Raw genomic sequence first — 25,498 nt, 5'->3', positions numbered from 1 at the left:
AACACTGCTCAAACATAAGTGGGGAGGGGAAGGGTCATATAAATTGGAATAAGGGGAAATACCTAATTAGAGAGATTCTACAGAAGCTACTGTTAAACTCAAAACTGAACAACAATAGTTTTAACAGCAAATGTAGATTGCAAAACATATTCATCATACAATCATTCACTAGCTTCTGTGTACAAACTGGCAAAAAAAAGTTTAACATACAAAAAAAAGTTGCACAAAACAATTTACCACATAAACAAACTGAACATTTAAAAAACTGCACACCTAATTGGCTTGCCAGGTACATTAGAAAAAAATGTGAGCAGCCTTCTACAAGAAGAGGAAATGTACACAAATAGAGTAATTCCCATTAGTATGACTTCAAATCCAAGACACAGAACCCACAGGCATTGATTGCATCTATTCTTGCGAATTAGAGAAGTATAAAGCATTTTTTTTTTATATCAAGAATGCTTGACAACAAGACACACAGCATTTTACAAGTAGTACAAAAAGGAGAACCATTTCAAGTATCAAAACATTTTTTTCCCTTTGTGTAACAATGCAAAAATGAGATATGTTGCGCATTTGAGGAAAATGTGACATGCGGAAGACTTTGTTTACCAAATAGACAGTGATGAGATAGAGTTCTTCATTTACACACTTCCAGTATTATGAAAGTTAAGGCAAAATAATATTACTTAATGTTAGCAAGCATATAAAATTAATATGAATTGATGTGGAATGTGTTTCAGCTTTTTTGTGGTATAAAGGCTCAGGATCATAAATTATAGTAGCGCTAAGCTCTCAAAACAGCAGGCTTCTCCCTTAAAGTTGCGATTCAAACAGGTGGTGATAAAAAGAAAAGAAAGCTCCTGTTAAGTGGTGGCAGTAAACACTATTTGCACTTAAGTCATTCCAATATGTACAGTAGAAATTTTTTGTTACCAAATATATTTTCAATGTCACACTGTACAAATGTTTTTTTTTTCCTTTTTTTTTCATAAATAAAATATAAATACTCTATAACAACAAATATCTATTCAATGATATCTCTTGGAAAACATGACATAAAGCAAGTGCATCATTTCCAGGGTTCATCATCAACATGTGCATAAATTTACAAAAGTGTAGAAGAAGGCACTCACAACAACAAGGCATTTCAAAAGCCTGGGCCATAAGAATGAGCGAACAATTGGCATGTCTTAGGTTTCAAGAAAAATTTTCTATGAGGCTTTGACTATATGTGACCAGTAATATAACTACATAAAATGCTCGCTACAATGATATATTTAGCATCACATCATGAAAATAGAAATATCTTACAGGCAAACTGTACATGCTTTACACATCTGGATTCAAAAAAGTTTATGCTTCAACCCATTCACAATTCAGCTGCTCGAACTGTAAATCACAGAATACTTATGATATGAAAATGTATGAAATAATTTTTTTCCTTCATAATCATGATGTGGCTATCTCACTGCAAAAGCATCATTTTCTTTCCCTTGAACTGCCAAAACAACCTAATAGTTTCCAATAGTGACAAAAAAGTATTTAATTATGAAGATTTTTTTATATTTCTTGTAAAAAATGATCATTCACATTTTGTATAAAAGTACTTATATGTACAAGATACTCTGAAATCATTGCCCAATGCACTCTCATTGAAAGGTTTCACATCTTCACTTATTTTAGGTTGAAATAATTGCACCTTCATTTATTTTCTATAATGCATTGTGCGTTTTAATTTTTGAACATCAAAATTACACTTGATTTTTTTCTTCCTAAAAAAATCCTGTTAACACCATAGCAAATGATATTGCTTAAAAAAGCAAATATTGGTCATCTCAGTGCTCTTCTATTAGTAACTATAAGTCAAAAATTCACACTGAAGAGAGTTTATTATAATTTACAAAGATATAGAGATGTTCATCAACTTATATGAAAAAAATTAGGGTTCTTTTTGGCACAGAAAGTAAAATGTGCAAAACACCTTGAATTAATTATGTTTTAAGATTTTTCTAGTATTCCACTAAAATATCAAGTGTTTGGGCAATTTAAGAAAATCCACTCACAAATTCATATTTGTCTAATCCACTATTCATATTTACTATTAAAGAGTTTTATTTAGATAACTATTAATTTATGACATTTGAATTACTAGATTTTTTCAAATTATGACATTTGAAGCATCCCTGATTTGAAGCAATGAAAAGCCACATCACAAAATATTCAGCAAAAATAATAAATGCTTCTTTCAAATATTTGTGGAGAATAAAGTCATTAAAAAAAACTAAAAAAATGTTGACAATGAAAAGAGGTTGATTGTGTTTATCAAGATCCAACAAACATTCAAAGGTGGTTTAAAAAGGAATACAGGCGCATATTTCTTTAAAATATATTAAAAAAATCAGGTGAGCGGAATCATGAAAGATTCATGCACATTTTGTGACAATTAGATAAGTCTGGCTATCTCAAATTAATATCCATCATGGATAGATAAGGAATAAAATTTTGAATGTTACAGTTTCACATATAGCATTGATCTTGGCCATTTTCTCCTTGGTGCATATCAGTTAAAATGTTATGGTAAAGTGATCAATGGGTCATAGAATATGTTGTAACAGAAGTGAAACAAAAATGAGAGTTAAAATACATCAGCTTCCAAATATCTATATAAGCCATCATATTTTACCAATCATTAACGTGCAATGGGATAGTTCTTTGAATTAAAACATATGAAATTAGCTCTTAAAAAATTAAATATAGGCACTTTACACAACTTTCTCAATCAAAATTTTCTGAAAAATTTTTCCTGTTGAGATACCCAGATAGCAAAAACATATTTCAGTGTGAGAATTTTTTGCAAATTTTATTACTTGTGGTGTTAATATATTTTTCTTATTCAATTACTCACGAAAAACTATCATTTTCAATAAATTTGCAGCTGATTTCTTTCAGAAGGCAAAGAGCAATGAGGACATGCAAGAGAGAACCAATTTTATGTTATAACTGCCATAATGATCAATTCAGAACCCAATCACCATTCATTCTCTTCTCACAGATTCTTAGACTTATTTGAAACATAGTTAACCAGTCAATTAGGAATCCAAGCATGCTTTGGACTCGTTCATCCAATTCATGAATTTCACTTGGCACCTATCTCATACTGCTTTGGAAGCAGCTTGCTGATGGCACAAAGGCACTAAGCTCGACTAGTGGCTACAACAACTGAAGAAGCTACAGTTTCTTGACATAGATTTGCACATTATGCAATAATCCTGCAGCTTCCTTGGCAACTCGCGCCATCTGGAACGAAGTATGCAACAGATAAGCATACTTTTGGACCAGATAATGAGACTAATACCACCTTCATCGTAGAGAAGGGTTGGTCACCTGTTCACCATGAATATCACTTCCAGCCAGCAAGGACAGGATGTAATAAACTGTCTTGAGTACTTTGATGTACCCCAACCCTTGGCAAAACTGACACGGATGGCGTGTGGATCAAATGGTCCTTGCTCTGGATCTTGCATGAGCTTGTTATATCTACTTTTCTCATAGTCAAAGATCTTGATAGAAAAACCTGGCAGTATTTTATACACTGTTAGCCGGCGTGTGTTGGGAGGATCTAAAGTTGGCGAGTTAACAAAAACAGGATACTCTGATCTGTTGTACAACCAAACCTCACGGTCGTCTTGGCACAGAGATATTCCGTGACCAATCTTCATGCGAGTCTGTTGAACAGACATATTGTCAGTGTAGCGCCCTTGAGCTAAAGTTCCAAGGCACATGCCATCTCCATGAGGTAGATCAGCAAACACGTTCACACACGGATCGAAAACAGGAAACAGCCGACCAACTCTTGTGGACAACTCCCAATAAGCTATATTACACCAGGGCATAGACGATCTTCTGCTATCTTCCGAGTCACACCCTAAAAAATACAACAAAAACCTGAATATTAGTATTACAGTTAAATATGCATATTATTGTTGCATCAAATAAAATCGAATAATTTTTTAAAAAGAAAACAAAATTATAGAATAATTTTTTTGAAGTATTCATATAAGGCAACTGAATTCATGACAAGTTGAATCAGAGAGAAAAAGCAGAAAATGAAACCACCTCCTCTCATCAAAAAAGTGGCCCTTAACTAATTTTTGTCACTCTTCCAATTTACGACCAAATTGTAAAATTTTTATATAAAATATAGTTACTTTATACAACACTAGCTACAATTCCTGGTGCTGTCTAGATTTTTTACAATTACTGGGAGGATTGAAAAAATGATAAACCATTACAAAGGAATAAACTATTATACATAATATTGAGAGTATAATATGTATATAGTATAATATGAAACTATTATACAGCATTAAGGAGTGACAAACTATTGTAAAGGCATATGAATGTCTAAAACACAATGCTAGGGAACCACAGTAACCAAAGTAAACATTCCAAAAGTGATTGTTGAGGCTCAGATACCATTGTTGCCGACAGTTTTTGCCTAGCTCTGATGAACTTTTAAAGTGGCCTATCATTAGAGTTGGGTCCCGTTTGGTATATATGCAAAATTTGACAATGATAGATCTAAAATTGTATATTTGTACAGAGAACACACACAGACAGAAAATCAATTTTATATATATAGATATTTGAGAAATTTAAACAGAAGTTACATTTTCCTTCTTATTAATCACAATTTTAATTAATACAACTCGATTTCACTCAATTATAATTAGTCATTATAATTTTATAAAACGAGACAAAAAATTGGAATTTTTTGTTAAATTTATTTTTGCTGACAGAAAATAAAAAACCTGATTAAAAAAATAGGATAAAAAATGATTAAGGTAGAGCATGTAAAAGTATTTTCTTTTGATATTTTAATTTTTAATAAGAATATTTTAAAATATTAATAACTTTTGGTTGTTTTGGGGGGTGTGACCCCCATGAACGCTTATGACAGAAGTGGGTCCTTTAATGGAGGAAAATTCCATATTCCGCCAGATGAAAGCGACAATTTAGAACACACGGTGGATTTCAAGTATTCCACTTTTTCTTTTGACGTCCTGGGATATTCTGAGGGGGGCCATGAATGAAAATCAAGTGGAAGGTGAGCTATTACGGGCATTTAATGGGACTACATACAGCTGTGAAAAAAAATTCCATGTGTAGAGAAATAAAACTTTTAAATAAATATAGTTGGAAAAAGTGTGACTAATCTCACAATCCAGCAGAACTGTCCATAGACCTAAGGCCATCGTAACCCATGTGCCCATCTAGGCAAGGCCTAAGGTACTCACATCCACAGGGAACCACAACCACTACTAATACTGTGAATTTTGAGTGTAAGTATGCTAATATATAAACTGTTACTTCCAGTTAAGTACAGGGTACCAGAACGTTGCTTTGCCTTGAGGCTCATGATGTTGAGATGAGATGGTCCTGCATAAAATCTCCGCGAGGGGGAAGCTCACTGATCCTTAGCCCAGGGGTCTGGGGAATGATCGTATTTATAAAATTCTTGTTTACTACATATTTACTGAAAAAATCAATCCAATAAAGGGTCTCGCTCATGGATGAGGGTCGGGGAGGGTGTGCTAGACAACAAACACACGGGCGAAAAAAAAAAAAAAAACTGCTGTAGAGAGCTTTTACTGTATAACACAGCGTTTCTTAACCTTTCTGGTCCCAAGCACCAGCAAAATGTCTGAAGCAATTCCACGTACCACTTCTGTCCCGTATTACGGGACATTCTTTCATTTTTTTAAAGTTGTTTTGAATTCGTTTACTACAATCGTAAATAATTACAGCGTTTTCATAACTTATATCTTATTATGATACATAATTTTATTGCTATAAATACAAATATTCATCTCACATATTTGTCACAAGTTCAACGTTTTTCCCCAATTTTTCAGCGATTTTAACCACAATTGGGGATTTTGCCGACTTATACGGCACTTTTTTTTATAATTCGTGACGTCTCGTATTTTAACGTATTTAAAGCCCCTTTCACAGGAGCACTAAAGGATACGGGCGTTCGCCCGCATCTTTAGTTTGAAATTCGTGCATAAAAATTATTTTTTTCGCAATTTTTGTGATTTTTCTCCTTCACCCCTGATTCAGAGAGAGTGCCCATAGGCAGCCTAGAGCCACTCTTTGGTGGTTTAATCTAGAGCCCCATAGAATGGGTATAAAGATGCCTTCAGTTCGATCCTCACGAGTAGTCGATGAGAGAAAATATCTTAAAATATTTTCACACACACACACAAAAGATTTTGAAAAAAAAATCTAAGATCTGTCTTTTTGGAAAATATGAAAGAAAAATTCCAAAAACATCCAATGATGTTCAAAAAAAAAAAAAAAAAAAATCAGGAGATATCAGACTTTGCAAGTAGAAAAAGGGAGGAGGGATGGAAAATTTCAAAATGTCTGTGCTTAGAAATATTCACATCACAATTTTGTCTTAGTCGGTAGACTGAATATCGAGTAAAATATATATGTAGGTATCGGGGGGAGGGGGGGGGGGGCACCAAAACTATTCAAGTGCTTAGGGCCTTCAAACGTCTTAATCCGGTGGTGAGTGAACGCCGTACGTGGATAACGTTGTTTAATAAAAGTATTTTTTTTTAAGTTTAAAAAAATTAACATTAAAAATTTAAAAAATAAAAAAAAATAAATATTGAAAATAATTTTATAAATATTTATATTTTTTAAATAATTTTAAATATTTAAAAAGAAAAAAAATTAAAATTTTTTAATTAAATTTAAAAGTTATTCAAGAATAATAATGAATTACAGAACGGCTTATAATTTTGGTCCCGTCAGTGGCCGTTGTTGTCAGGTTTTATTGTAGAAAATTGTAAAGCATGGACTAAAGGCAGTTAAAGTTGCTATATCTCCATCTCAGAAGGAAACGGGGGGATAGACGTATGTGGGTATGTCATATTGATGACCAGGGACCTTCATATGGTGTTTTTAAGGGTATTTATGACAAATATATATATATAATTAAAAAAATTCCGTGCAAAATCATCTTTAAAAGTAGCCAAGGATGCAGACGAATTCGACCCGCATCCGCGTCATGTGAATAGCTCCGAATAACCTAATGTACAAAACTTGTATGCGCGGATGCGGAGCCCGCACTTAGGTTTTGACACATGCGGATGACGTCCGGACCCGCATAAACACTTCGAAGTTGCGGGCGAATTTCGCCCTCGTCTGTGAAAGGTTCAGTATATACGGATTGTTAAAACTTCTTCCGGACCCGCGTCCGCTCCGTGTGAAAGGGACCTAAGATTCCAGTGCCCCTTATTTTTCTCAATGAAATATGGCCATCCTGGCGCTTGAATGTTTTTTTCGACAAATACATTTTCGTTTACTGCGACTTGCACCAGCCATCTACCCCCCCCCCCCAAACTTAGCAGTAATTAGCAAATTTGTCGTAAATGAATTTTTTTGGCTACAATTAGTGATATCCCGCATTTAGGATCGCAATTTCCTCAATTACGAAATAAATATTAAATATGTATTGATATAGAATTTTTATTTGAAAACATATGGATATTACTAATATCAATTAGAAAACAGTTGCATAATTTTCAACGTTCAGTTGGGTTGAACTATCAAGTCTGTCTGCGGCCCACCTATGTCATCGTCGCGGACCATAGGTTGAGAAACGCTGTTATAGCGCGAGTATTTTTTTTTTCAAATTCCCATGACGTCCTATTCGACGTAGTGTCCATTTTCTTTCCACTTCACCATTGCATCTAAACAGAAAATTAAACCGGTTTGTTCTATGACGATGAAATTCCTGCCTTTCCCTTTTCATTGCCAACTTGGAGTAGGTACCACATATAAATGCACTTGGCAAAAAAAACAAAAAAAGACCACCATCTAATCTAGAATCACAAAGGAAAAACAACGTTTTTTGATGAAGTCTGATGTCCACGAAGATTTACCAACAGTCGACGTCAAAAGCGTCCGCAAAAGTAATCTCTAATGCGTGAGTGCGTTTGTGCATTGTATCCATATACAGTGACACCTCGGCTAACGAACGTAATTCTGGAACGAATCACGTTCATTAGCCGAAACGATTTCCCATAGGTTTCTTTGATTCTTTCCAGGTACTGCCCAAAATTTAAAGATAAGTTTGTTTTTTTTTTAAAAAAAGCCAAACAAACGCTATGAAAAAGACAAAAACTGACTAAAGGCTAAAATGAACAGCTTCAAAATTGGATAAATAAAAGCCTATAGGTAGATGAGAGATACTGAATATCTTTCTATTTTACACTAATGTACACAGCCTGGTGTTGACACAACCCAGTCGAGATCGTAGTTGTCCCAATCCAGTTGTGATTTGGCCAGCTCATTTCTGTGTCTGATACATATACTGTAGATGGAGAAGATAAGCTCCTAGAATGCTTAGACTGTTCAGTTTGATGCTAAGAGTTTTACTGTAGAAACGTAGGCTCTTTTTTTTCACAATGCATTTTCTATTAGTTGAATCTTTCATTTTACATGAGATGATTCAAATACTTTCTGAAAGAGAAATAGAGGTACGTCTGGACAGGGCCACAACAGGGGGGGGGGAGAGGAGAGCAGTCGGGTCTGGGGCACCGGGCGCTAGACTAGAAAGGCGCCGAATTCATCCTTTAATTGCTCCTTCTACAGTACACGAGGGCGCCAAAATGCTTGCTCGACCCGGCTGACAAAATATCGTTGCGGCACTGCGTCTGGAAAAAGATTTCGAAATTGACATGAGTTAATGGAGCTCGAGTGACAGTAATTCTGATGATGATTGGAGCAAAAATTCAGCTCACAGCGCGGCTTTGTTAGTTTAGCACGAGCATCCATAATTATCAACAGAAACGTTCGTTAGCCGAGAGAAAATATCGTGAAAAAAAATCTTCGTCGGCTGAGTCGTTCGTTAGCCGAGGCATCACTGTGTACAGTCTTTTTCGTTTTATTCATCCAATACCGACACACACGAACACAATCTTTCAAGGCTATTTCTCGAGAGTTCCCATTCCATTCCATAACAGAGGTTTTTCTAACTCCAAAAACTTGAAACGAAACACCACGCTCGTCATCATGAATCATTGCAAGTAAGTATCATCATGTGAAGATAAAAAAAAAAAAATCGAGATGAATGGGATTCAAGTACGTATAATAACAACACTCGCAATGTAAAAATTGAGGGATGCACGTGGCAGTTTCCAAGGTGATGTTTTCCCCAGCAGCGCCTAATAATAAGACGCCAGACGGAACGGCGTCGGTCACCATCGCCTTAGCAACGGCCGATGGGTCACATGATCGACTGTCGACCACCCCGGTGTGATGTTGATGATCATCACAATGCCGGCCGAAGGCCAGGCGGTCGGTTGAGAGAAACAGGAACTGCAATATGCTAATTCGTGTTGTCCAATGACTCGATAGACACACACAGAGCAGCGGCAGCAACTCTAATGAGCTTCTCCAACTGCATGCGTAACCGAGGCCACAAGGTGGGTGCGAGGGCCACAAGGTAGTCAAATTTCTCTCCGCTCTTTTTCGCGCGCTTAAAATAATTTTATCACTGAAAAGACAGAAAAACAGCACCATTACGGCTAGCTGTTTATCGTCGATGAGTATTGCAAACAGTTTTACATTTATTGGGAGAAATGGAAACAATTTTGCTCACAACGGGAGCCCCCGTTTCTCTTCTATAGCAGTGTTCATCAAAAAGTGTGCGTTCCCAATCTTCGTTGGGGGTGTCGCGACGAGCTGGAAATATTGATGTGCGTGCCTATTTGTACTTTGAAGTGGTTCTTTTATGAATGCAAAATATTTATTAAACTATTCTGGGGAGCCGCAGACGAATCATGAATAGGGCGAGATGTTGAGAACCACTGTTTTGCAGTTTCGAGGCAATGTGTGCAGGGCCGCAACTACGGGGGAGCACGCGGGTCTGGTGACCCGGGTGCTGGACCAGAATGGGCACCGAATTCACCTTTCAACTGCTTCTTCTACATGGCAAGGGGAGCCAAAATGCTGGTTTGCCCCGGGTGATAAAGCATCTAGTTGCCGCCCTGAATGTGCGGCTATTGCGTCTTTCAATCAACACTCATCAGAGAACTCTTGGTCAAACCCCCAAACCTCGTGTTGCTATATCCACACTGGCATTTTAATGGGTCACTCTGGCCCATAGTCAAACAAGAGCCCAAAATTTGGATGATACTGTTTTATGATTTTATATACATATAAATTGAGCTAAAGCGGCCCCAAAATTTTTGGTTCCCGGGTCAACGAACTCATTGAGATAGCTCTGTATAGCTACCAGACACATCTTCATCTCATTTAAAAAAATTTATACTTCTACTGAAACATTTCCCGTGGAACCCTAGCAATTTTTTGTGGATCCCCGGGAATCCATCGGCCACTTTTTTTGAAAAACTGTTCTAAAATAACGACTCTGTTTTCTTCTGGTAAAATACTAGTTGTGATTTGTTTTCGACAGGTCTCCAACCTTATGGCGACAACACGAGATGGCCATAAAATCCAAAAGCGATAATTTCGACGGAATTAAGCAGGGTTTTCCATCACATAATACAGGGCCGTAACTAGAGGGGGCGGGGGGGGGGGCAACTGCCCCGGGCGAAAAAATTTAGGGGGTGGCAGTTTTAGGTGGAAACAAAGACGACCATTACAAAATTATCGGATTTTAAAGTTGTGTGGGGCACAACATACCACTATGACGCACACACACTTCTGGAACAATTCACCCCAGAGAAGAGCTAAAACGGTTATAAATTATCCAATGGAGATAGATCGTAGTCGAGTTACATGAAGTGTATGCTTGTCGTTAGAGAAGAGGACAAATCCCATATGATAACTCTTATCAAGGCTGGTCAGCCAGGGCAAGCATACATTTTTTAATTTTTAACATTTTTTTATGGAATTTTTCTCTTCAGCTACCTCATTGGGCAGTTAGCCTGTTGTGGCATTTGTATTTGTTGAAGAATGAATTCGGCTTAGGACACATCTTACACCTCACCCGGTCAAGGCCCACTTTCGGGAACCTGAGCCAATAATCTATAATAATCCGTGAAATACGGGACATCGCCAATTGTCATCAAAAACATTGTCAGAAGTAGGCGCAATCACACACAAATCGTAATTAAAATTCCATAAAAAAATTGAGGACAAAACGTGAAACCTGACAGATATAGGGATGAATATTATTCATAATTTTTGACCATACATCATAATATAATTTATACATTATAATTTATAATATAATTTATATTATGAAAACGCTGTGTGTGTGTTCAAGGCTTTGGTAAATATTACAAATTCAAATAAATATCGTTGAAAAAACGGGACACAAATGTATAAAAAAAAAACCAAACAACAAAAAATACAAGAATGTCTCGTAATACGGGACACAAGTAGTTCTTAAAATTATTTCTAAAGCCGAGATTACACTATAAAAGTTCGATAAAAGTCCTTTTATAAAACTTAGGAAAAACAACCAATAATCGTATCAATTACATTCACTCCAATGTAACCAATGCGCTTATTGGTGGCATTTTTCAAGTTTCATAAAAGAACCTTTATCACACTTTTATAGCGTAATCCCGACCTAAAACAGAAATTTTACTGGTCCTTATTTTCAGAAAGGCAGAGAAACATTGCTTTATCGGGAATCGGGAATCAGTAATTATTGAGCGGAGAAAGTTTGACTGTACTATGCTAGTACGGTAGTAGCAGGATCTCATATCGAGCACTTTTGGCGAGCAACAGGGTGAAGACGCCCGATATATTGAAAGTCCAAATATTGCCGAAGTCTCTCTCTCTCTCTCGTAAGCGACAATAATCTCATTACCACAGTGAAATATGCATAGTAAGTAAATAATAATAATATATCACGTGAAAAACGATCTTTTTTTTTTGCTGTGGCAAAAAAAAAAGGAACTCGCAGTTGAGGACAAAACACACACTAAACACTGTCCTAGATTTTTGCTCGCAGGCAAACTCGTGAGGGAGTCCGCCTGGCGGGCTCTCTCTCTTTCTCTCTCATAACAGACAGACCAACCATCATGTATAACACAGACAGCAAAGAAACAAGTCGTCACAGCAAAGGAGAAAGTCAAGAAAGAGCAAAGAAGAAGTAAAAAAAAAACACTTTATCAGGGCTGTCAGGACGTCGTCGTCTACCATCATAAAATAAAGGCAAGCGGTTCCGAACCCGAACACCCCCCCCCACCGCCTCTTTCTTTGGCAGCTCTTATTATATACTATGTACCAGGATGAACAAAAAAGGAAATCCAAACCCCCACAAAATGCTGCCTTCACAACTCGAACTTTGATGTCCATAAATTAAGCAAAATAAGTTTGTTGCTGGAAAAGATTAATGAAAAACATTGACTTTTTTTCAATCCGCGGACACTTTCCCTTCCCCCCACCCTGGTGGCCCCCCCCGGGATGTTCTGGGGGGGGGGGGGGCACGGGTGGGAATAATTAAAAAGGCAGCCGTGACAAGAGTGATTAAGGCAGTGGTTCTCGAACTTACGTCACCCGCGCACCTCTCATGTGCCCAATGTAGGGTACATCTGCAGTTCCCCAGAACACTTTAGTACAAGGGCGCGCTCAACCTTTGGGAGAGCGGGCCACTTTAGTGTCTATAAATGAGCTGTGGATCCAGAACTGTGACACGGGTCATTAGTGATTTTGTAAATATGCTGCGTGTCACTCTAGTGATTTTGTAAATATGCTGCGTGTCACTCTAGTGATTTTGTAAATATGCTGCGTGTCACTCTAGTGATCTGTAAATATGCTGCGTGTCACTCTAGTGATCTGTAAATGTGCCGTGGGATCACTCGAGTGATATGTAAATATGCCGCGGGCCACACAAGTGATCTGTAAATATGCCGCTTAGTACATTTTAACAAAATTAGGATTAAAGTCATTGGTCGTGGGTTGAGCATTGGCGATGGTTGAGCTTTAGCAGATATTTTCCCTCATAGAAGAACCACTTTAAGCATAAATAATCACACAAATTAATGCCTCCCCACCTCACGGCGACGCCCCTATAAGCCGCGACGCTCCTTTTGAGAAACACTGGATTAAGGGCTGGGTGGGTGGTCTCAACTGTTTTCTAGTTTCGTTTTAACTGGTTCTTGAACTCTATTTCTTTAGTTAACTCTGAAAATATATATATTTACTTCATCAATTTTGAATTTCTATTAATTCTGAAATATCTATCTTTGATTCTAAATTTTCATCAATTTTTGCTTGATTTGTACATATTTTTTGTGTATTTATTTTCCAGCATTTCTGCATAAATGTGATATGATTTATTTGGATGCTTGACCTTCTAAAAATACAGTATTAGTATATAAAATCGGTTATAAAAGGCATGCCCACATCCTGCAAAAGGGCCCAAAGCTGATGACAATTGCATTCTCAACGGGATAAGTTCGGCGGCAGAGTACTGGCATTCATTGATGAAAATTGGCGATGTCCCGTATTTTGCCGTTCATTTCAGATCACAGTTTCCCGTATTTATCTCAATGAAATATTCAACCACATGGTCATGATGATTGAAAAATTTAGAAAATAAATTAGTATAATGGGTTTTCTGTTCATGTATTTTTGCCATGTATGTTGAAATATACACGGGAACATAGAGGGTTAATGAAGGTGTAATTTTTATTTGAACCCATAAGGATATTACTGAGTAATTTTTCCATTCCGTTAGAATTAAAAGTATCAGATCTGTCTGTGGACCACTTGTGTGTGTGTGTCATCATCGTGAATCAGCACTGGTCCATGGACCATAGGTTGAGAAACGTTGAGTTAAAATAAAATGAATTCTCATCAGAGAAATCCCATATTATTCAATCACGTGCCCCCTCCCCTCCCCAGGAAGAGACAAAGCAGAACTCAGGGCCCTTGGTCAATATCCAAATAAAGTGGATTCTTCCAGGATAAATAATGATATTATAGGCAACAAACCCACAAAGAACGCAAGGGCGGATCGGAGTGAGAAAAGAAATACACGGAGTTCTTGGTTCTTTAGCTTTTAGCTTCGAAAGGAATGCATCTACGGGGAGGGACAGCATTCGCATACCTTTAGCCCCCCCCCCCCTCCCCAACTTTACCTGAAAAAAAAGGGGGGCTCGGAACGTAAATTTCCAAGAGACAGGAGAGTGAAAGAGAGAGAAATGCAAGAAGACAGGCAGGCACCCTGAAAAATTCCAAAGGGTAAGGGGCTGATTCGCGTCCTTGAAAACTCCCGTGGTCGGTTGAGGTGCCACGATGGAGAGTGCACACCATACAAGTACTCGTGAAGAATAATGGTGAATCCCTCAGGTACCTGAAGGCGGGTACCAGATCGAATTTGAATGCAAAACGATTACACGGATGGACTTGGTGAATTGAAAAGGGTGTTGAATTCAAAATAAATTCTTATGGATAACGAGAACGTATATGAGCGAAGCTAAGACTAATAAATATGTACTAATTCAGTTATTACGACATCTCAGCCATAGGCAGTTCCAGAACCCCTTCATAAAAAAAAAATAGATATGTATAATTGGCATGGGCGAGAGGGTGGAGGTGGGCATTCACCCCCGTTCACCATACACGCCTTCGGTGGTTCGCCCCCTCGTTCGAAGAGCATGTATTTGCTTATGCTCTCAGCTACGGGTCTCTGTTTACCAGGGGTTCTTAACCTCTTTTTCAGTCTCGACCCATAACCGACATCATGATCAAATTTTAATTCCAGATTTTTTATTGAATATTTCTGATTGGTTTTCCAAATTAGTGAAACTCTCTAGTGTAAAATTTTTTCACCAATTCTGAAATTCTCATTTTTTTTTCCCAATGATTCATTATTTGAAATCTATATTTCATTTGTTTTGAATTTTCACTAATTCTGAAAGTCTTTCATTCATTTTTTTTACATCCACTTTGAAATTATTTATTTGAAAATCAAATTCTTATTTCTTTCATTATTTTGAATTTTTCCGGTAATTATCTGTATAATCCGGAAATTATTTATTTCAGTAAATCCGAAAGTGTTAGTTTAAAGATCAAATTCAACGCTGTATTGTATGTCAAAATGCCTTTAAAAAAATTAATTAATTTGGGTCGATATATTTACTAAGACCATTTGAGTTAGGTACACATATATGTACCTCAGGTCTTAATTCGGAAAAAGAATCATTGCATAAAAACCGTTTAAAACCGTTAAAAAAAAAGAAGGTACGCATAAAAAAATTATGCGTGCTATAAAAAATGGGGGGTCCCGAAAACTTTTCGGGGCCCCGGGGTCCCTGAACTTTCAAGACGTCCCACTCTACACAAAAAATAACATTCGTCCCGCCCATAACGGTTCGAAATTCTCGGGACGGGCAAACAATAGCCAAACTCCAGTCGAGGAATACAATGTAAGCGAACGAGAGAAAAGTGTCTCTAAAATAAAAAAAATAAATAAAATTGACATCACGAAAATGAAGGATGTATTTTTTTCTTTCACTCTTTCCCACCGAAAACAATACAATGAGGAAAAAAAAACAGGTCACAGAGAATATTGGCGCCTACATTTACAACATTTCCGACCTCAAACTCTCTCGCCCTCGACGCCGTGGCGTCAAAGTAACAACTTGGAAGTTCTTCGGCTTCAGAGGCTTCATCATATCATCATCAACCCCAACAGCGAAAAAGATCGGGCCGTAACCGAAACTGGAAAATGAATGGAAGGAAAAAAAAAAAGAGCAAAAAAAAAAAAAATATATATATATATATAACATGAAAAAACACCACGTCTCTTCGCAATGAGAAACACGGCTGTCGCCGGTATAGCGAGAACCAGCGCCGTTTGGTCGCCAATGGACGAAGAAGTTGGCCGCCGAACAATACACACACACACACACGCATGATATAATCATTTATAAATTTCCACCGAAGTTATGCGACATGGCGGTGGCATTTTCAGTAGCGAGAAAAAACAATTTCTAGTTAGGATCTCTGACCATTCCCCGGAGATGGTCACCACAACGGACATACCGGAGACGTTTACAAAACCAAATACGACCAGAGAGAGTGTATCTACTTCCCCCAATTAATAATCAAAGTCACAAAAGAAAATGATTACTAGAGACCGGTAATTTGGGCACTAAAAATTGTCGAGAAAAAAGACAGGGTAAAAGGCACTGAAGATGATTAAAATAAACACTATGAAAATTAGGGCTGGTTGGATTAATCGATAAATTGTAGATGGCAGGTAAAATTTTCAGTTGAGTTAATCGACTCGATCAATCCAATTGACCCTTTAATTGGCAAGCACAGAAAAATTTTAAGGGGTTTACTAAGCAAATGAGGTACTCTGAATGCTATTACATGGCGTAAACTTTTTATTGTCAATATTAAAAAAAAATGAGATGTTGCACTTCAGGGAACACACCGATATGGTTTACGCAGATTTGAATAGTTCAAAAATGTCATTTATTGTTTGCCAATTTACTTTTATATCATTGTTGAAGAATGCAGAGCAATATGTCTCTTCCACACATTGTATTTCCTACAGAAATACAAAGACCAAAAATCGTTCTTGCTTGGCTTGTCAAGAAATATGGAGACGCGTACCTTTGCTGGTAATTATGGAAAAAAAGAAAAAAAAAACTTCATGAACAACTCACAAGCAAAAATCGAATGTTTAAGAGTTGCTTAGAAGCATCAACGTCGAAACGAGCTCAATATATACAATGCCTTTACTCGAAAAATATGAGAAAACCATGTTGTGCTTGAGAGCATTACGGTCGAATATAGGGTTAAAATTTTTATTGAAAGTTTGTAATTTAATTTGATTTAAACGAAATCGATTAGATGTCTTGAATTATGTTCTTATACATAACATTTATATAAATGACTATATTTAAGAACGTTTTAAATATAGTCTATATATTAAATAGTAAAAATCCCCTTGGTTGTTTTGCTTTTGTATGAGAATGTTTTATTTTTTGTTAAATATTTAAAATAAATAAATATTCTTAACAAATTTTTCGGCATGGGCAAACACAAGTCGATTCAACGAAAACAGGTGATGATTATAGTTTCAAAATCGAGTTTGATGGGAGTTCAAGAAAAAAGTTCGAGAAGACAAGACAAAAATTTATTATTTTCCCTATGAACAGCATATATTCGTATTCTGAAGCATCAGCAATACCATTTGCGAGAAATTTCTAGGGAAAACAAGCAATAGAGAGTATGAAGATCGAAAATAGTTTCGAAATCAGTGACTGATTTGGAATCACTTTTTTTCTGAAACAACGAAATCCAAATGAAGAAATTCGAGGATTCGACAAATATGTTAAGCATATTAAATTGCTTCTTGCGGGCAGCCTTAATTTCTTTTAATCTACTTCTATATATATTTGTTTATATCTAGTGAATAACTGCGTGAGGGAGAAATGAATAAAATATATTATTATATTATCGATTATATAATACGTACGTAGTTACAAATACTAAATTTGTTATAGATGATTAGCATTTGAAAATATTCGATTAAAATTTGAATAATCAGTCAATTAATCTATTAAAAAATAATGATTGACGATTAGAAATTCTAACCGATTCCCAGCCTTAATAAAAAGGCGTTTATAATTAATTGGAAAAGATAAAAAAAATAACTAAATACCAACATATATATGACTCCGAAAACTAGCTAAAATAACTGCCTGCACTTACTCTGTCTACTGCTCAATAATAGCTTATAATAACTGCATTATTAGTCAAGTTAAGTTGATATTATCATGCAAAAAAAATGTGTTTGTGGTGTCTGTATTGGATCAGTGGTGATTTAATCCAATATTGGATACGTAATTAGCCAACATAAAAATAATGTTAGCTAAAATCAAAGATAAATAATTATATTGAAATTATAACGCTATGGATTTATTTCAAAAACATATTTTCATAATAACAAGTTTCTCAGAATTTTCAAATGTTACGCTTTATATTCGGTTCAGACTGCATCGTTTTGAAAGAAGGTCTCTCAACTTCGACGGAGAAGGTTTTTGCATAACGAAAAGCAAATTACAGTATTATGTTTGTTTTCAGTGCATTTATGGTGTGAAAAAGTAAAATGAAAATACAGGGTGCTTCAAAAAGAATCACGCGATTTGAAATGTGCATATTACGAAAAATTTTGAACATAGACACTTAACATCAGTTTTATATTACATGGCTAACCATAAAGTTTTTTACAAACCAAATTAAAGGTGCTCAATATGTCCACTTTGGGATGCACGGCGTATGTCCATACGGTAGTCAAATTCGTCCCAAACTTTTGCGAACATGTTTGCATCGACTGCGAGTGGATTTCTGTAGACTACGTGCGAAATTTTGTCGGATGCGCTTCACATTTTTGTCTGACATGCGGGGACGGACAGGGTATTTCCCTTTACACAGACAACCCGTGTCTCGGAATTGTTTATACCATTGCCTAATGCTCTGAGCGGTAGGAAGTTCAACATCAGGGTATTGTCGACGAAAAGCACGTTGAACAGTTGTTACGGACTCACACTTCGCGAAGCTTAGAACACGCATCGATTTCTGTTGTGCAGTCGCCACCTTGACAAACACTGAAGTGGCGGCCGAAGGAAGAGCGTTAGCGCTACCTGTTGGCAACTGCGTCAAACTCGAGATTCCCCTTTTTCTACCTATACATTAATCGATCGAAACGGATTAAAAGCTGAATAGTTATTTTTTTAAAATCAAATGATTCTTTTTGAAACACCCTGTATATATAACATAGGCTCCAGAACTACAGCACTGTTACCCTCCCGCAAAATGGGAACCATGATATTAACTGTTGGACAGTGAAACAACTCTGAGGATATATAGTCGCCGGTCAGAGCTACCTACAATGCTGTTTAATGTGCGAGAGTGAGAGCAAGACACGTGTGAAGCATGCGGAGAAATAAAACTTACTATTCACATTCCTAGCTTTACTTATAAAAATTTATAACACTATGTATAGCAGAAATGAATTTTTTTTATCACTTCTATGCCTGACAACAAGTTTCATCAGATGACTATCTCTATAGGCCGCTACACATTAGTCTAACGTTACGTGGTCCCGCGTCACGTCAGAGTAGTGTGTAGCCGCCTGCAGGCTCTTACGCCCATTTGCGTGTAAAATGGGGTCGGGGGAACTTTGGGTATCTGATAAGAATTAATACTACGAATCGGAAGATTTTAAAAAGAGCAATTCTTTTATTGTTATAAATCAGGGTTGTCTTCAACCTTTATTGAGTCGCTAGCACTGCTTATGCCCATCATCAAACGAGGAGCACTTTTACGGCATCTTTGACATAAGTATGCCTGAAATTTGCATAATTGTAATACTTGGATGCAATTTTTACAGGATGTTTAATTGAAGCTTTGATGAAGTGCTCGCGAGCACGAAATCGGACATGAGCATAGAGAACTCTTGGTGATTCGGGGAGCACCATGAGAGATTTTCACGAGCAACAGATTGAAGACGCTGTTCTAAATGCTCAACATATCTAAGTTCTGTAGAATATGGCCTCTAAAAATGACGGATAAATATAAAACAATGTCGAAATAGCCATTCATTGCTGAAAAATTCTAATCGATTACCAGCGTTTATAATTAACTGGAAAAGATAAAAAAAATAACTAAATACCAACATATCGAAAGTCCGAAAAATAGCTAAAATAATTGCCTGCACTTACTCCGTCTACTGTTTAATAATAGTTTATACATAATAACTGCAGACATTTTTACAAATTTTGCCTGCACTTCCGAGCTTTGCTGTTTGCATTACTCAAAAATCGCATATATCGGGGATTCTTAATTGACCCAGGGGTCGTATGACCAGAACATGAGTCTCGGGAGCTTTTGTGATGGGTCGTAAATATCCAATGACAATTCTGTTACTAATCCACTGGTTCCACTAATTTCCAAAACCAAACATTTTATTGGTGAAGAATTTTTAAATTCAAAATAGACCCATGGGTCTTAGCATAGGTGGAACTATAAGGGGAGGGGGCAACGAGGGCAATTTCCTAAGGCGGAAAATTTTAGGAGAAACAAAAAAAAAAAAAACACCGTAACAAAATCATCGAATTTCACAGTGGAAGGGGCGTCAAAATTCGTCCCACCCCAACCGAGAAAAATCGCAGTTACTGCCCTGGATCTTGAGTCGTGAAGTTGGTCGTGTTGTTCATTTAAGGGTCACGGCTAAACAATGTTAAGAACCCCTAGTCTATATGCTCCGAAACAATTTGATAGAGAATGATAACATTCGTCAAATGTGCATGATCAAAGAAAAATTCATGCCGGCTTTCTGGAAATCGTGGAGAATCTTTATCATTCAGTCCAATCGGTCCATTCAAAAAGAAATCCAAACGAATTAGACGGCGTCTCTTAGACGGCATTCAAGCGGTTTATTTGTGAGGAGGGGGGGGGGGGGAGAGCAAATTTTCTTTTGAAAGTGCGTCACTGGACCGCTCTGGTCTGTTTTTGCGAAAGCCGGAAAAAACGAGTTGTGTTTATAAACACAAGCACCGGCTAACTAAAAAGACTAACCACACGGGGATAACAAGAATTTGGTGAGCTGTTTGGGCATGCCGAGATACTAAAAAATAAATAGAACTAAATTATTTTTATAGCCGTTGAAATGATCGCAACCCTTTGAGAACTATAAATTTTTCAATTTTAAGCATAAACACAGTGCTACCCTTCAGCTAATATATACTGTGTGTGTAGTACCGCCGATACATCCTTTCACTATTCTGGCGTTCCAATTAATGTGGCAGTCTGGTGAGTTATAGTTTCGTGAGCAAACACACATGGCACAAATACGTCACGCCGCTTCGGTTAATACTATTAACCATCAAAAGATACGCCGCAAAACCACGTGTTTCTGTCAAGCATAGAACACTTTGACAAAACGCGGAAGACTACCTTGAACACGATTAACGTTGATGGCGAATTTATACAGGGTAAATTTTGATCAAATGTTTAATCGTCTCTCAAAAGATTTTTTCCGTCCAACTAAATAAATATTGTTTTATTTCAGGAAATGCAAGAATAATGAATAAAAACATGGAAAGTTCTTGAAAGAGTGTGAAAAATAAATACTCCTTGAAGAACGCTTGTTTGGCCGAAATTTAAATATTGTGTATATATATATATACAGTAAAACCTCTCTTTTGCGGACACTGGTGGGACAAAAAATTCGTCTGTAAAATAGGGGTGACCGTTAATCAGGGGTTTGAAATGCATACTTTTATTATACAAGAGGAAATTATTATCTGGCCGTAAAAGAAGTGTGACCGTTAAGAGGGGTTTCACCATAATAGATATAAAAATGACAATGACATCGACAGACAAAACCACTTCACCCGACAAGAAAAAATACTTTACACTTACGTAGGATAAACTATTGGAGCGATTAACCCTGTCATATACAGGGTGTGCAAAAAGTCCGTAGAAACTTTAAAAATGAATAAAAAACGGAAAAATAACCGAAATAAAAAACGGTTTGTAGGGTTAGCATCGCTAGGTCACGGGAATTTTTTTAAGAGAGGAAAACCCCCCCAAAAAACAGCCGATAGGTGGCACTGGTTCAAGCGACTTCGGTAGAAATATGCAAATGAGACGGTCATAAGAACTAGCGCTCCTAATCCACAACCCGTTCACCGTTGTAAACCGTGCACGTGAACCTGCTGCACTCCGCCGGTGCTGGATTTGTGACTCGCCTGCAATGTGTTATCCCCTGTGGTGTTGGTCATGTGGAACACATACTACTGTAATAAACGATTTGGAGGCATTCTGTTCTTTATTTGCGTTATCTTTTCTTGTGCACGTCAGCGCCACCTATCGGCTGTTTTTTTCCTGTCTTAAAAAATTTCAAAAAATTTCCCGTGACCTAGCGATGCTAACCCTGCAAACCGTTTTTTTACTTCGGTTATTTTTCCGGTTTTTATGAATTTTTAAAGTTTCTACGGACTTTTTGCCCACCCTGTATGTTCATGCGGCTTGAAACTGAAATTAAAATATACGGAGTCTCCAATAATATACGGTGGATCCCGCCTATAAAGCTACTTCTTAGAATGTTTTTCTGCTTAGTACGACTTATTTTCGTGATCTCAACTCCTACTAATACTCATCGAGATTTCCCGTTTTATTCGTTTTTCCGCTTACAACGTTTTTATGACAATTTTTTGAAAAACGTTATAAGCGGGATTCACTATACTTGAAGAGTGCTGCTTGGCATGTGCTAGGCCATAATTTCCCAAACTTCTTGTTCCATCGCCCCCTCATCAGAATTTTTTTTTCTCTCATCGCCCCCAAACTCAAGTGAACCCATAGGATCCTATGTTAAATCCGTAGCTTCTATCGGCCCCCGGACCATCCCATCGCTCACAAGGGGGCGATATTTCCCACTTTGGGAGAACACTGTGCTAGACTGATAAACAAAACTTTTTTACATTTTTTCGATTAGTCCGCTATTACGACAGCCCCCCGTTCTGACTTCAAATGAACTGATGAATCTTACACTATGCCATTTTGCTGGACGATAGATTTTTCATAATAAAAAACTGCTTCGCCCTGAAACGCATCTCGCCGGCTCTCATACGACCACCTATTAAAAATAACTAGTCTAAACTAGCGCGCCCGTAAATATATGCATTTGTGTGTGTGTGTGGGGGGGGGGGGGGTACTATCATTCTATTCAGTTTAGAAACACAGCGGAAATAAAAGTTATTTTTGTCAGTTTTTCTCCCAGAAAATGAGCGCTAAGTTTGAGTTAATAAATATGTCACTAAGAAACAAACTTCAAACAAGTTTTTACCGAATCGTTCTACAAGTTTTCATAATCGGAAATGTACAGCGGAAACCATACACGTAATCAGTGTAATTGTACACACAAACACCAGACGCCATTCATAGGTCAACATCCATCGGTGGTTTCGAAGCATCGGAATCTAAATCTGGTGCAACGAGAGAGAAAACAAGGTCTTCGGCAAAGCAGCCGAAAAGGGGACCTCCACTTAAAACCTTAGTAAACTGCTGATAGAAATGCAGCTAATAAGAAAGTCAAGCCGCTATCGCTGAACTCTAAAATAAAGAAAGAAAGAAAAGAAAAGCCACAATAAACAGGAGGTGGTGATGCAAGCAATTACCAAGATAACAACTGCCTTCTTGTGTTTCGCAAACAGTAATTTTTACTAGTGCTATTCTTTTATAATACACCACAATGAATTGTTTCTCGCGAAAAATTTTCAACGAATGACCTTATCCTATCATCATCATCCTAATGGAGCAAAATATACGCATTTCAATTCCGCTAGAATTCTCTCAGAAACGAGAATCAAGCATGACTGCAGATTATTTTCACTTGTCAAGCAGCCGTTGATGGAATCTTTATTATATCAAATAATATATGAGAGCTAATCTTATGTCATTGACGATCCACACGTTAAAATTTGCAAAACGTATACATTTGCCTACCCAAAATACATGAATGAAACCTCACTCCTCACTGCGACTCTTATTGGACTTAATTTTAGGACTGAAAAATTTTTTAGTGTTGGGTTTCCTGAAGTATTCTTAATGGGCTTCCAAAAAAAGTTCCGTTGAAAAGATGACGGCAATGTTTCGTTAAATATGAAAAAAAAAAAAATTTTAAATATATCGCGCACCTCTTCTCGATCACGAGGCACTTCAGTGGCTTTATAAGCTGGGTTCACACTCGTAGAATTCCGCAGCGCAAAAACCGGTTTTGGTTTGCAGTTACGCAAAAAACGACCAGTAAAATTGCCCGGGCTGTGCTAGCTACACCTCAAAACCGGTTTTTGTGCTGCGGAGTTCTGTGTGTGTGGACAAGGAATTGAATGTGAACGTCACACACTGGTTGAAAAACACAGTTCTGTGTGTTACCAACGTTCAATATACTATAATTTCACCCTAGAAACATATCTCGTGGTAACCCCCTCCCCCAGCCCCAGTTGATCCGGCGGTCCCCTCAAACACCACGGCACATCATTTTGAAACCACTGATTGACAGTACATATCATAAATTTTTTTTCCGTCAGTTATAGATCGAATTTGTTTAATTGAGTTGTATATTAGGGATGCCAAAGCCACCTCTGGTTGAAACTACCTTCCAACTGGAACTGGTCCGGCAGAAGATGATGGTCCTGAGATGGTATAAAATTTTCATTTATCCAAAATAGAACATTGAAAATTTTGAACTTCTTTATTTCGTTGCGAATCTTGAGCCAAGATTCTTAGCTAAACTCACTGAAGTGGCCATCCCTTACCAAGACATTAAGCCGTCTCTACTATCGTACTTTTTCCTCATAAAAAAGGCCCTAAGCAACCATAAGCAAGCATATAAATAATTTACTGAGCACGGCTCCAAACTTCAGACACATACTGTGTGCAGAACTGTAATTAATAATTAAGATTTCAGTTTACGCAAGAATTAATAAAAAAAGATACACACTATTTTTCAACGAGTAAATTAGGCAGTAATTTATAAATATTATTGAATTTTCCAGCAACATCGTCCAGACCAGTTTTACCGAATGGGCTATATCTCATCCCAGGAGGGAGGATATGGCCTATATGAACCTACAGGTACAATATAGGATCGCTGAGGAAAATAAATGTTGGAATACTCTGATCTAGACATAAAGCATGTGTCGTCACGTCATGACGCGTCCTTTCTCATTGTCAGCGTGTAAAAAAAATAAAAAACAAAACACCTTTCGAATTTTGAGAGGTTTCAACCACGAGAGATCCCCCACGAGGAAGTCCGACTACACTCCATTTCTGAAGTCACGAAATCAATAGAATTTTCTCTTCGAATTCTTAATCTAATGCGATGACAAAAATTCTATTCGACTTCAACGATTTTGCAACACCACAGATCGTCATTCATTTTGACTGTCACCTGTTACCATACCATAAATTTCCAGTCACCACCTTTCATTAAACACATTAGAGAGAAATCGAAGAGAAAAAAAACCATTTTCAAGCACTCACACTCAAAAAAAGAAGAAAGAAATCCAGAAAATATCAATACGATGATTTTTGCCACGAGAAATCCCACACATCCAAGAAGTAAACAATACCTCATCAAGGTAAGAAACATACACACACACAACGGTGGAATTTTTTTCCACGACACATGCAACATTGGTGCCACCTGGCGGTATCGATCTTTCACACATCCACGAACTTTCTATTTTCTTGTCGTTAAGAAGAAAAAAAAAAAATGCAGCTCAGGATTACGACATCGGATCCAGCCAAGGCTAAAGCGTCGGCGCTTTTTTCTCTTATTATCATAAGCGGTGTTGAGAATTAACCCCTACATAAACCATAATCAAGTGTTGCAGAGTTTCCAGAGGAGAAAAAAAACATGATCCTGAGGGAAAGTGTGCGTGTGAGGAGATGCTAAACGAAAACA

At 37.2% G+C, this 25,498-nt stretch overlaps 1 protein-coding gene across 1 annotated transcript in view; it reads right to left on the bottom strand.

Moving 5' to 3' along the window:
* Positions 1-990: 990 nt before the first annotated feature.
* The window catches only part of LOC149073514 (SMAD family member 6-like), a 63,849-nt gene continuing 39,341 nt past the window's right edge, over positions 991-25,498 (bottom strand). Inside the window, exon 4 of the mRNA XM_089246227.1 lies at positions 991-3,928. Within this exon, the coding sequence (XP_089102353.1) occupies positions 3,384-3,928 (545 nt within the window). The 3' untranslated portion in view covers positions 991-3,383. The remainder of the gene's footprint in view (positions 3,929-25,498) is intronic.

This window comes from Pholcus phalangioides, unplaced genomic scaffold (assembly GCF_987345545.1).
Source record: "Pholcus phalangioides strain wild (caught in Gottingen) unplaced genomic scaffold, Ppha-v1.0 ptg000017l_1, whole genome shotgun sequence".
In the NCBI taxonomy this organism is placed as follows: domain Eukaryota; kingdom Metazoa; phylum Arthropoda; class Arachnida; order Araneae; family Pholcidae; genus Pholcus; species Pholcus phalangioides.
This window is presented reverse-complemented; position numbering and strand designations above follow the sequence as displayed.